Genomic DNA, 12,980 nt, shown 5'->3' with positions numbered 1-12,980 from the left:
TGCCTTCAGCCAGTGGGTAGTTGGTTGGTGGAAGACTTCCATCCTTTGTTGTGGAAGTTGATAGTCTAAATAAATTTAAAGCTGAGCTGGACAGCTATTTGGATCAAACAGAGGAGTGAAATGGGAACATTTTTTTTCGGCTGATGATGCATAAGCTTGCTTTCTTGCATCATATGCCTCTACTAATGCTAATATAACAAAGTTTTCCTTATCATATGCCTCTACTAATGCTAATATAACAAAATACAGTAAAGTTTTTTTTGATTCTGTTATATAAAGAAACAATGCAAATTGCATTTTCATAGCCTTAAGTAAAGAATAATTTGATTGACTGGTTTGTAATTAAATTTTTGAAACAGATCCAAATGTTCACAAATCAATGTCAGCAAGATTCTAGTTTAAAAAGGTAAGCATACCTTTATACACTAATTTAATGTATGAAGGTATACTTACAATTTATTTAAATTAATGATATCTTGCTATTTGTAAAGGATATACAGTCAAGTCCTCGTATAGTATGTTAGTTGTGTTCCTAGAAACCCTCGTGCAATATAAACAACAGGCCCTATGGGAAAAATAGGGTTAGGTGCCGACCACCCAAGATTGAACACACATTTGTAACCAAAACATTACCAAACACAATAAATAATCGTAATAAAATATTGCTAATGCTTTTGCTTCTATCGTAAGCAAACTTGTTCTTTGTTTGATTTTCTATCCAAACAGATGACGGCTGTTCCATCTCTTCCAATTCTTTGTGCCTTGGTCTAATGGATTTGATTACACTTTGAGTTGTTCCTGCTATGAAAGTTGATTTTATTTTCTCTGCATTATTTCTAATTCTCGGCATTGCCTCATTTAGGCCTGTAGCACGTGCAATATCACGTGGTCTTTCATTTCGCTCAAAGTATTTCACAATTTCATATTTTTTTCTCTATCGACAGACTGGCCATAAGCCTTATGGGGGAAACCCCGGTGGGCCGTAGGCCAGTGTGAATTTGGCCATAAACACTACTATGAGGCCGCTACAAATTTTACCTGGTAAGAATTTGACCTAGTCCGCCTCTGTCTATCCATAAAATAATAAAAACAATTTCCAGTTGCGTTTCTGCTAGTGGAATCTGTTACAAACGAGTAATAAACTCGATCTAATTGCATTTGCGATAATACCGATAGCTGGAACTGTGTGAGTTTTTACATTTTGATGAAATGTGTTTCCCCTTCACTGATATAAAAAACAAATACATTTTCAAAATCTTCTCGTGTTGCGTTCAGTTGGGGCGATTCCACGTTTGACTGTCATTTCATGTAAACACAAAGGCAAATCGTGCATAAGCAAATTCAGTTCGAGTTATATACGATATCGTTCCCCTATTGATAAATCGTGTATGATCAAATTCGTGTAGTGTAAACGTGTTATACGAGGACTGACGGTACTATGTCTAAAATAAGGTTTAAAACATATTACATTCACAATATTTAGAAGTTATTTGAAGGATCCCATTTTATTTTATCAAAAAACTACATTAAATGCTAAGATAGTCCAAACAACCAAATTTCAAACATTAACATAAATATCAGAAATATCACTTACTTTGCAAGGCTATTTTTAAGGCATGGGACAATACGCATACAGCTTCAGCTAATCTATTATGAAAAGTGTTATACAGATGATCATCTAAAGGAATAAAATAATTGAATGAATAACAATGAAAAGAATCTTGAAATTGACCACTTAAAAAAACTTATGAATCAAAGAAGAATGCAATATTTTCTTGATTATTTCAGGGGTTCCTCCAATAATTTCTTAAACAAGGTATATCGAAAGCATTTTCATGAACACACAGAAGAAACATTGTAATTAGAGAAAATTAGTACAAACTCAAAGTTTCAGTAGAAGTAATAGTAGTTACATTTTGATATGCCTTCCAGCAGTAATACAACACATATCCCACCCTCTTGTTAGGTGTGCTATAACATAGCTAGTATACCTCTGCTGATTGTTGTAGTTATCTTTGTCTTTAAGTCATTCACACCAATTGGCAAGGTGGGGGGGGGGTTTCATGACTTGATTGTTAACATAATCCTACAAAAAAAGTCAAATGTGTGAGATCTGGTCAGAAAGGTGGCCAAATTGACAAACTGGACCTTTACTTCATATCTAAACAGGCTTGAACATCCTTTTAGAAGTGCTATCTCTTGGAAGAGCACATCAAGGATGAGCCCAACAAAATGAGTCATCTTGTTGGGATCATTCTGAGCAACTTGCAGGATTAGATAATTATCCAGCATGTCTCAACACACAGGAACCAATGAATGTTCAAACAAGATGGCTCGTTTTGTTGGGTTCATTCTCAGCAACTCACAGGATCAGATAATTATTCAGCATGTCTCAACACACAGGAACCAATGAATGTTCTTCCTGTGAAGAACAGGCCTTGCACCTTTGTGCAACTTGCAGCAGAAAATAAGCTAACTTTGAACTACCTTGAAAGTATAAATCAAATTATAGCACTACTTATGTGATTAATAATTAAACTTGTCACGTAGATCGTAACATACAACAGTAATATTCATAGAGCTTTTAGAATCTGTGATTTGGCATAGATAGCTAGCGGAGAGTTCGAACCACATGGTTACCAATAGATAGTTAAATTTATTATCTATTATAACTACTTACATTTTACAAACGTATCTATCAATTATAACTACTTAGATTTTACAAACATAATTTTTTAACTAAAAATTATGTACCAGGTACATAATGAGTTGCTGCTGCTCTACTCTGAGACTGATAGTGTCACTGATAATGTCACAACTGCAGCCGTCAAAAACGGCTGCAGCTGTGACATTATTGCAAGAACTGATTATGAAACTGGTCCAGTAAAATAAAACATTATGACATTTCTGTACCCAAACATTACGTATGTGTACAGAAAGGATAGACAGGAAGGAAGGAAGGAGGGGTTATGCTGTTAGTTAAAAAAAACAAAATCTAAGGAAGTGCATCCAATTGATGTTGGTGGACAATGCAACATTGAGTCTGTTTGGTGTGACATAAGCACTGGAAAGGAAAAATGAGATTAGCTGTGAGTATTAATTATAGGCCTAATGATTCTGATGAGTATAATGAGCAATTGTGCAGAGAAATAGAGTGGGCCAGTAAATCAGAGTGTCTTATAATGGGGGATTTTAATTTCCCAGAGATTGACTGGAATTTGAGGGTTGGTCACTCATACACTAGCAAGGCTTTTGTGGATTTATTGGATGATTGTTATTCTACAGCATTATATTCAGGAGGCAACTAGAGGGAGTAATACTCTTGATCTGATTATCACTAGTGATTCTTCATGCATTAAGAATCTGCAGATGAAGGAACCATTGGTGGCAGTGATCATAGTATGCTGAAGTGGGATTTACTCAAAGAGGTAACTACCATCAAGGGTAAAGGGAAGGGTTTTTGCTTTCATAAAGGTGACTACGGTGGTCTCAGACAGTATTTAAATTCTATATGGTGGGACCAACTGATGATGTTACCAACAGCAAATTCAAAATGGGAAGCATTCAAAGAATTAATATTGGAAGCTACTAGGCTTTTCATACCAACTAAGAAATATTGTTCAAGATTTAGGCCTAAATGGATGTCAGATGAACTAATTAGACATGCGACAGAGAAGAAAAATGCATGGGACACATATAAAATAACAGGTAACACATGACAGATATAAGCTGGTCTGCAACCAAGTCACAAAGGAGGTTAGAAAGGCGAAGGCAAATTATGAGAAATCTTTGGCAAAGGATGCAAAGAAAAACAGCAAAGAGTTCTTTACTTATGTAAACTCTAGAAGGAAGGGGATGAATCAGATTGGTCCACTTGATATTGAAAGCTCAACTGTTGATGATCCTCCTCAGGTAGCTAACAAACTAAATGAATATTTTGACCTACATTCATACATGAGGAGTTATTCAGGGAGGGGAATGCCGGAGGTGTATTCAACTCTGGCAGTAAGCTAGTAGATAATTAATCTTGTAATAACTGAGAGTAAAGTGGAGAAGAAATTGTTGAAGATAAACACAAGAAAGGCACCTGGGGTGGATGGGATCTATCCAGTTATATTAAAGGAGGCAGCAAAGGAAGTAAGCAAACTCTTAGCCATAATTATGAGAGCTTCCCTGGACTAAGGGGAGATATCCATGGACTGGAGATGTGCAAATGTGAGCCCAATCCACAAAAGAGGATCAAAGGGAGACACAGGTAATTACAGACCTGTTAGTTTAACTCTGTTCCAGGGAAATTAATGGAGGCACTGGTTAATGAAGCATTGCAGGATTATCTAGACAAGACTTCAGTTATAGCTCGGACATAGCATGGGTTTGTTAAGGGGAAGTCTTGTCTGACCAAGTTGATTGGATACTATGATGTAGTCACAAAGGAACTGGATGCAAAGAATAACTTTGATATCATATCTTTGGATCTAAGAAAGGCCTTTGTTACTGTTGCACATGGAAGACTGCTGCACAAATTGGAGCAGTGTGGCATTGGAGGCAAATTGCTGCTATGAAAAAAGGGATGGTTGGTGGGAGAAGACAGAGGGTGGTAATCAATGGATGCTGCTCTTCGTGGACTAATGTTATTAGTGGAGTCCCTCAGGGTTCAGTGTTGGGTCCACTGTTGTTTTCTGTATTTATAAACGATACTGATGATGGTATATCAGGCTTAATGTCCAAGTTTGCAGATCATGCACAGGTTGGCAGGGTTGTTAATGACACTAATGACAGTATGCTGCTGTAACAGGATCTAGAAAAGTTGAGCAGATGGGTTGAGAGGTGGCACATGAAGTTTAACATTGACAAATGTAAAGTACTACACATGTTAAGCAGTAACCCCAGAGTAAGCTCTTTGGGCAAGGAAAAAAAGTTTGGCCTCAACTCTGTGGTACTACACTGAGAGTGGTAGAGAATGAAAAGGACCTGGGGGTAATTGTGCAGACAGATATGAAGTTTTCTGAGCAGTGCAGACGGTCTGCAGGAGTAGCTCATAGTGTCTTGTCAATGATATACAGGAATAAGGAGGTGATTATCCCTTTGTATAAGGGATAATCACCTCTTTATTCCCTTTGTATATGGTCAGGCCACACCTTGAGTACTGTATACAGGTCTGCAGGCCTCATTTTAAGAAGGATTTAGAGCTGTTGGAACAAGTACAGATAAGGGCAACAAGATTAGTGAGTGGAGCAGAGGGCTCTTATGAAGAAAGGCTTAAGTTTTGCAAATTACAGTGCCCGGAGACTAGGCACCTGCGGGATGATCTGATTGAGGTGTATAAAGCCTTGAATGGTTTGAGCATGCTCAATGCTGATGGGATTCTTCATCTTGCTCAGAATAATGAAAAAAATTAAATGGACTGAAAAAGTGTCAAATTTGGAAGTATTCAGATGTGTGCAAGACAAAGGAAAATTCTAGGTAGAATAAGATCAACCAGACTCAAATGAGTGGGCCACATGATTCGACATGGTGGTTTGCTTCTGGATGCCATAGAAGAGACTGTAGAGGAAAAACACTCCGGGGGGGAAGACCAAAAAATACCTTCATCGGAATGTTGCTGGATGAAGCAGGACTTCGAAATTGAGGAACTAAAACAAACGGCACAGGGCAGACAAAAATGGTGACAGCTCAGAGGAACTGACCAGTCACAAGACTGAATTACTGATGATGATAAGGCAATGGTCAGGCCACACCTTGAGTATTACGTACAGGTTTGGAGGCCTCATTTTAGGAAGGATGGATAGTTGCTAGAACAAGTACAAAGTAGGGCAACAATATCAGTGAGAGGAACAAATGAGTACTCTTACCAAGAAAGGCTTAAGTTCTGCAAGTTGCAGCGTCTGGAGACTAGGCACCTGCGAGATGATCTGATTGAGGTGTACAAGGCCTTGAATGGTTTGAGCAGGCTCAATACTGATGGGATTCTTCCGCTTGCTCAGATTACAAATCTGAGGGGACATAGATTCAAATTGAGGAAAGACAGTTGTAGAATAGAGGTGCGGAAGTTTGCCTTTAGCCAACGGGTAGTTGATTGCTGGAACAGACTTCCATCTGTTGTTGTGGAAGTTGATAGCTTAAATAAATTTAAGGCTGAACTAGACAAACATTTGTAGTTACTGATGGGCAAAATGGGAAGGTGTGTTTTTTTTTTTTTTTTGGCTGATGCTGTATACGCTTGTGTTCTTGCATCATATGCCTCAACTAATGGTAATGCTAATTCCCACTGCATTAAGAAGGAAATATTTTTTTCTATTTACGTTCTTCAATTAAAATTAAAAATATAGAGAATACCAATCCCTGCACTGTTCAAGGCCAGACTATGCGATTATGCCAGAGCCTGCCAAACTGTCACTGATGAATTCCGACTTCCTACCAACATAAAATCACTGATACTACAATTAATGCAGCCAATGTCCAGTTAAGCAGAAAAACCCCATACTGGGTGCTGTGCCATGGTGGTCCCGGGAACTGCAGACCCTTAGAAAAGAGGTCAACCAAAAGAGGTGTATCTTTCAGAGAGCCAGGAAGTCCTGGCCTGCGGCAGAAGTAGAATACCTCAGTAACCAATACAGGGAGGCAAGGATTTCCTATACGGCAATGATCAGGCAGAGGGAAAAACTGTCCCAGGAGCACCTTGTCTCCACTGTGGGCAACTCTGACCCATGGGGGATTGTTTATAGGATAACAACTAGAAAACTCCCTAGGGGAGAGGTCATTCCCTCCAGAAGACACCTGAAGGACAGATGACAACAATGTGGCAGGACTCCATCGTAACATCTTGGATGTCATCTTTAAGCAACTATACCCAGATCACACCACCGAACAACTTCAACTGGAGAGGGAAAATGCCCAGTATCAACAACACAGTGGTAGAACCACCCTTCACTATACAGGAGCTCACTGCTGCAGTCTACAAAATTAGGAATAACAAATCTCCTGGATTATACCTAATTGAGCCAGAAATTGCCAAAAAAGTCTGAGTATGACTGATCTCATTCTAAACCTCTATAACCACTGCCTGAAATGTGGGGCATTCCCAACAGATTGGAAAACTGCATTAGTCTGACTAATACTCAAGAATCGGTCCAAACCACCAGACCCCTATAGGGCTATTGCTCTGTTGTCCATCCTGAGCAAAGTGTTTGAGCAGTTCCTTCACCAGAGATTAGAAACCCACTATGAAACCGCAGTGGCTGGCTGGTCCAAACCAATTTGGTTTCAAGCCAGGAAAATCAACCGTTGATGCACTAGGAAATATTATAGCCACAGCTACAAACTGCAACAATAAATACTTCTTGACAATATCCGTGGACTTCACTGGGGTATTCAATGCCTTATGGTGGTCGAGTGTCCTGGGTTGACTCAGATGAGCCAAGATCCCAGAGAACCTATATAACTGCATCAGTGGCCATCTTTCAGATAGAAACGTCATGGTGAAGACCCCATACAGTCACATTTCAAGACATACATACTGAGGCTGCCCACAGGGTTCTGTTCTAGGGCCCCTATTCTGGAACTACATCTGGATGACTTCTTGAACATCGACCTTGGTGAAGTCCAATCACAAACGTACACAGATGACCTGATCTTGATGCTGGGGACAGACTCCAGGGCTCTCTTAGAGACCTATGAAAATTGTGCACTGACTGTGCTATAAGAATGGGTTACTCATAACCAACTGAACATCTCACTTGCTAAGACCTGCTCTGTCTTACTGAGGGGCGCGCTTGGACCAACCAGACAGCGGCAGATAAAGATCCATGGCACCACCATAAAACTGCAAGTCCAAATGAAATACCTTGGAGTAGTCATCAACAAAAATGTATATTACCTACTGCATCTTGTCAACCTATGTAAAAAGATCACAAACTACACTGCCCTAGTGGCCAGGATAACCCGGTGGGACCGGGGTCTCAAAAAGTGTACCCTGGCACTCTTCGATAAGGCAGTTTTCATCACTTATGCCTCTGGGGTGTGGTTCGCAAAGATGCAGACCACTGTCAATTGCCGAAAGCTAGAAACCATCCAGCGCTCTATCCTCCTAACAATAACACAAGCTTGTCGCACAGTCTCAATCCATGCACGGCAAGTCCTAGCAGGTGTATACCTTTAGACCTAGAAATTGTCTGCACAGGTCTACTCTATCAACTCTTCAAAGGAAAATCAGACAATATTAGACTCCTCTGATACACTCAACAACAGGACTGCAGAAGAAAAGAGACTTATCACTCATTTAACACAAGTCTGGCAGACTTGGTGGGCTGAGTCTACAAAGGGAGCTGTATCTCGAAAATTTCTTCCAGAAGTCCAAACAGTTTATCCCAAATGCCCGACGTGGTTCTCCCCGGGCCTACAAACCACCTTCCTTCTCACAGGGCACGGTTCCATTTGTGCAAAACTGACTTCCTTCCATATAATAGACAACCCTCTGTGTAACTGTGGATCCCATGAAACCTGGGGCCACCTTGTGTACCACTGTCCGCTTTATGAAGTTCTCCGATGCATTCTCATTACACAGATTCATTACTTTCCGCATGAGGAACCACCTTCTGGAACATGAGCAAAGCTACCGTACCTTTTCCAAGTTTGCCCAAGACCTTTTTGCCAGGCAACAAACTTTACCTCAACTGTAAACCTCCGCAGGAATAGTGCCATACAATTCCTTCCTTGGTTCATCCCAGGAGTGACACAACCACCAGCACAACTCAGATGCTGCCATTAGGCCTTCCTAGCCACGCTCCCTTGTGTGGTCCTTTGCCTCCACTCCACGGGCGGGAGGAAGAGGTGACTCCTGGTTTCCCCCCTCACCATCCCTCTTTTTCCTCTGGTGGGGCATGGGTCTGCTCCACTGATTTTGGGATCATCTTCTCTATGGACTCCTTATCTCTGTCTTTCTCTCAGCCTTCAGTCTCCCCCTCTCTAAATTAGAACTACTAGTGTCCGAATCATCTCTAAATTGCTTGAGCCCTACATCCAAAAACTTAACATCAATTCGCATAAATAGTGCTCCTTTTGGCTGACCCCTATCTATAATTTTTTTTTTTTAGGTCCTAGCCACTGAAATCTCAGGAAATTAGGTGGCAGGACCTGCCAGAGTAAATAACTATAATACTATTGTACCTGGTCTGCTTCCGTGGGGCAGTGTGGACAACGTTGGGTCCCAGCAGCTAAATGACCAGAGGAACAACGGCACACGTCTACACATCCACACACTTTTAAACCTCTGGCATTGACAGTGTTCTGTTTCACACCCACAATGTATAGTATGGGGAGATGGGGGAAATCCCCTGGTGCCGTTTGACACTAAACACACTCTACACTCTCTCGCTCTCTCTCTCCCCCCCTCCCTCTCTCCCTCTCTCCCTGCAACAAAACACAGTAATTCAAAATTATGGATTTACAATAGATATCTAACACTATGTTAGGAATAAAATTATTTAAAAATTGATTTAGGGCTTGCTTACACTGAGGATGAAAGTAAGGTTTGTCTATACGAGCACCATCTATTGGTTCACTTAATACACTTTCCACTACTGTTTCAATATGCTGTCTAACTTCAGCTTGTGTCACATCATCCTGTTGGGACTCTGAAATATTTAAAGAAATTCATGGGTTCCATTATTAAAAAAAAATGCTGATTTATTTAATATGCTAGTATATTTAAATAAAACCAATTCAATAATTAAACTGATTTTCTTTCCCTTAGCCTATTTTCCAAAAATGAAAAGCAAGCTTATTTGAGATCATCGTGTCTATGTCTGTTCCTGCTCCATAAATACTGTGTTTACACTGAAATCCAAACCAAATTTACAGTACACATGAGAGGGTCCGTATCCCAAACAGGGACAGTTTTATTTTGATATGCCATCTTTAAAACAACATGAAGGAAAATAATAAGTGACATCTATTTAGAACTCTTGCATTTACATTTCAAAATATAAACAGAGTGAATCTACGATGATAGAACAGGGGCTTTTATTTTGACCCACCATCTTGTCTTGTGATCGATATATGCTCCATTATTCACAATGGTTGAGAGAAGTAGAAAGGAAGCTACACTAGTTTGATTAATTAGTTTGAATAATCAGTTAGTTTATTAGTTTTATGATCTGACTGTACAATATATTCATATTTTGTAATTTAAATTTGTGATATTTAACTAAATATATTAATTGATACACAACTCTTCTGATCTTTGACACACAGGGTAAATTGTTACAGTTAAATGTTTCATAATTTTTCTGGTGCAATTAATAAAGGGTATTCACAAAGTGTAGCCTGCGGCGGGTTTTTATGATGTTATATATAAATGTGAAGAAAATCTTTGCTCAAATTTTATAGAATCATAAGATTGTGCACTAATGTTGAATGGCTTTATTTGTAAGAACTTATATCTGTAAAAAAGCATTATTATGAACATAAACAATGTCTAAATTAAGATCCGAGTTAACGGATAATCATCTCGCATGTGTTTTACATATCCGCATGTCTTTAGAACACAGGTTGATGGAAATAATCTCAAACAAAAATCGATTCCATAAATCACTTGCTACATATTAAACTTAAAATTTATACTTTTTTCTTGTAACGCAACAATTCATAAATATTTCTTTGTATTATTTAAATTTATGATCGATACGTCTGCACTACATTTAATTATTTTTAATTTTGTTTTAAAATTAAAATAAAATTTTGTGTTGCTTAATTTAAAAAATACCATTCAAGGTATTTGAATTTGTAAAAATTTAATTTTATGTAAAACGTTTTGCCAATTATATTGAAAAGTGTTGTTTTCTGATATGTATGCTGTGCAATGTATATGCATATCACTGAAATCACAGCATTAATCCGATATGCAGTCCACCCACAATTTCTATCAACTTATTTTCATCAGTACTGGCCCACTGAAGAAAACATTTTGAGAACCGCTAATCTAACTGTTCAATATACAGCCAGGCCTCGTATAACACGAGTTTGATTAACACATTTTTCAGTTACCGCGATTTGAAAAAAATCGTACCACTTTTTACTTTACACGATGCAAATTTCCAGTTAACGCGATCTTTTTTTGTGATAGTTAAAAAAGATTTGAATCGCACGCTAAGTGTGTGACGGCCAATAAACAAGCATTTGCCCGCCACAGTGTGTGTTCCATCAACCATCGGAAGTAGATGTATTACTTGTTTGTCTCCAGCTAATAAAGTCACGTGCAGACGTATTTAAAAATTCTAATTTTCTACCCTTGTTAATTATGGATAAAAGAAAGGGTGAAAAACAACGTGGTTGCAATAAAAAAAACAAAAAGTTATTACTTTAGCTGAAAAACTTGAAGTTGTTAAAAAACATGAAAGTGGTGCAAACCATGCGAAAATCGTAAGATATCTAGGATACAGTGAGTCTACCATACGAACTATCTGGAGCCGTAAGGACGAATATAAAGAGAAAGGTAAAGTTTCATCAACTACTTTTGTTTTACAAAATACCAGAAACAGAACTCCAATAATGATTGAAATGGAAAGTCTTATCAATTTGGATAGAAGGTTGCAATCAAAAAAGAATTCTATTATCTAAGCTATTAACATTTTTACTAAACAAAATATTAAGGGGAGACTGAAATGTTTGTTGCTAGTTCAGGGTGGTTTGAATGTTTCAAAAACCAAGCAGGACTGCATAATGTTAAAGTAACAGGGGAAGCTGCTAGTGATGGTGAAGATACTGCAGCCAAATTTTCTGCAGAATTGCAAAAAACCATTCAGGATGGTGAATACGACGATCAGCAAATATTTAATGTAGAAGAAACAGGTCTATTTTGGAAATGGATGCCAACTAAAACTATCTGGTTGGAAATGAAGCATCACAACCTGGGTATAAAGTCTCAAAAGATCGACTAACACTTTTATTAGGAGGTAACGCTGAAGGTGATTTTAAATTGCAGCCTATGCTTGTGTAACGTGCACAAAATCCTAGGGCTTTAAAAGGATACAGCCATCAAACTCTTCCAGATTTTATTTGTGTTCAAATAAAAAAAAAAAATGGATTACCAAACCCAAAACATATCAGCATACATTTGAAGACTGGTTTTATTTCTGTCCAACAGTTGAAGCCTATTGCAAGAAATACAATCTTACTTTTAAAGCTCTGTTGCTTTTAGATAATGCACCTGGACATCCTTCTGCACTTGGTAACTTAAATGAAAATGCAAAAGTTGTTTTTTTAACGGTGAATACGACTTCATTATTGCAACCCATGGACTAAGGGACTATTGCAACTTTCAAGGCTTACTATCTCTGTAGAACATTTTGCACAGGCACTTGAATTTTGTGACAACAGGAGACAGTGTCAATTTCTGTACCAGAATTTTGGAAAAAATATAACATACGAATGGCCAGTGAAAACATTCATGCAGCATGGGAAGAAGTGACAGCCAGCAATATGAGAGCAGTTTGGAAGCATCTTTTACCCCATTGTGCAAATGATTTTACTGGCTTCAAAGATGCAGTTCAAAAAGTTATTGAAGACATAACTAACATTGGTTAGTTATGTCTTCAATAACTTTTGGTAATGATCTTGATTTCAAAAGCTTGGATACGGCTAATGTTCGAGAATCACTGAATTCTCGTTCAGAACAGCTAAGTGATCTTCTTCAAACAGAGGAACAGCGAAGCTGAAGAAAAAGAGTGTGAGCCAAATGAAAATGTTACCACAAAGGAGATAACGGTAAAAGAACTAGGCGAAACCTTTCGTATCACAGAGAACCTGAAACAAAAGGTAATGGATGTTGATTCTAACATCGAAAGAAGCATGTTATTTCACCAAAGCCAAGAGAAGCTTGTTTGTTGGCTATCGGTAATTGTATGATGAAAAAAACAAAGAAGCCAAAACTGTTCAAATGACTGTGTTCAAATATTTCCGTAGCAGATAGTCAGTTTCTTCAT

General features: G+C 38.4%; 1 protein-coding gene across 1 annotated transcript in view; it reads right to left on the bottom strand.

The window, feature by feature from the left end:
- The window catches only part of LOC150075740 (uncharacterized), a 311,310-nt gene that overhangs the window by 220,950 nt on the left and 77,380 nt on the right, over positions 1–12,980 (bottom strand). Inside the window, exons 6-7 of the mRNA XM_090387858.1 lie at positions 9,510–9,632; positions 1,595–1,678 (exon numbers count right to left, since the gene is read on the bottom strand). Coding sequence (XP_090243984.1) covers positions 1,595–1,678; positions 9,510–9,632 — 207 coding nt within the window. The remainder of the gene's footprint in view (positions 1–1,594; positions 1,679–9,509; positions 9,633–12,980) is intronic.

Source organism: Mastigoproctus giganteus, chromosome 13 (assembly GCF_048544385.1).
Source record: "Mastigoproctus giganteus isolate SK-2022 chromosome 13, ASM4854438v1, whole genome shotgun sequence".
Lineage (NCBI taxonomy): Eukaryota > Metazoa > Arthropoda > Arachnida > Uropygi > Thelyphonidae > Mastigoproctus > Mastigoproctus giganteus.
The sequence above is the reverse complement of the archived record's forward strand: the minus strand, read 5'-3'. Positions and strand labels throughout refer to the sequence as shown.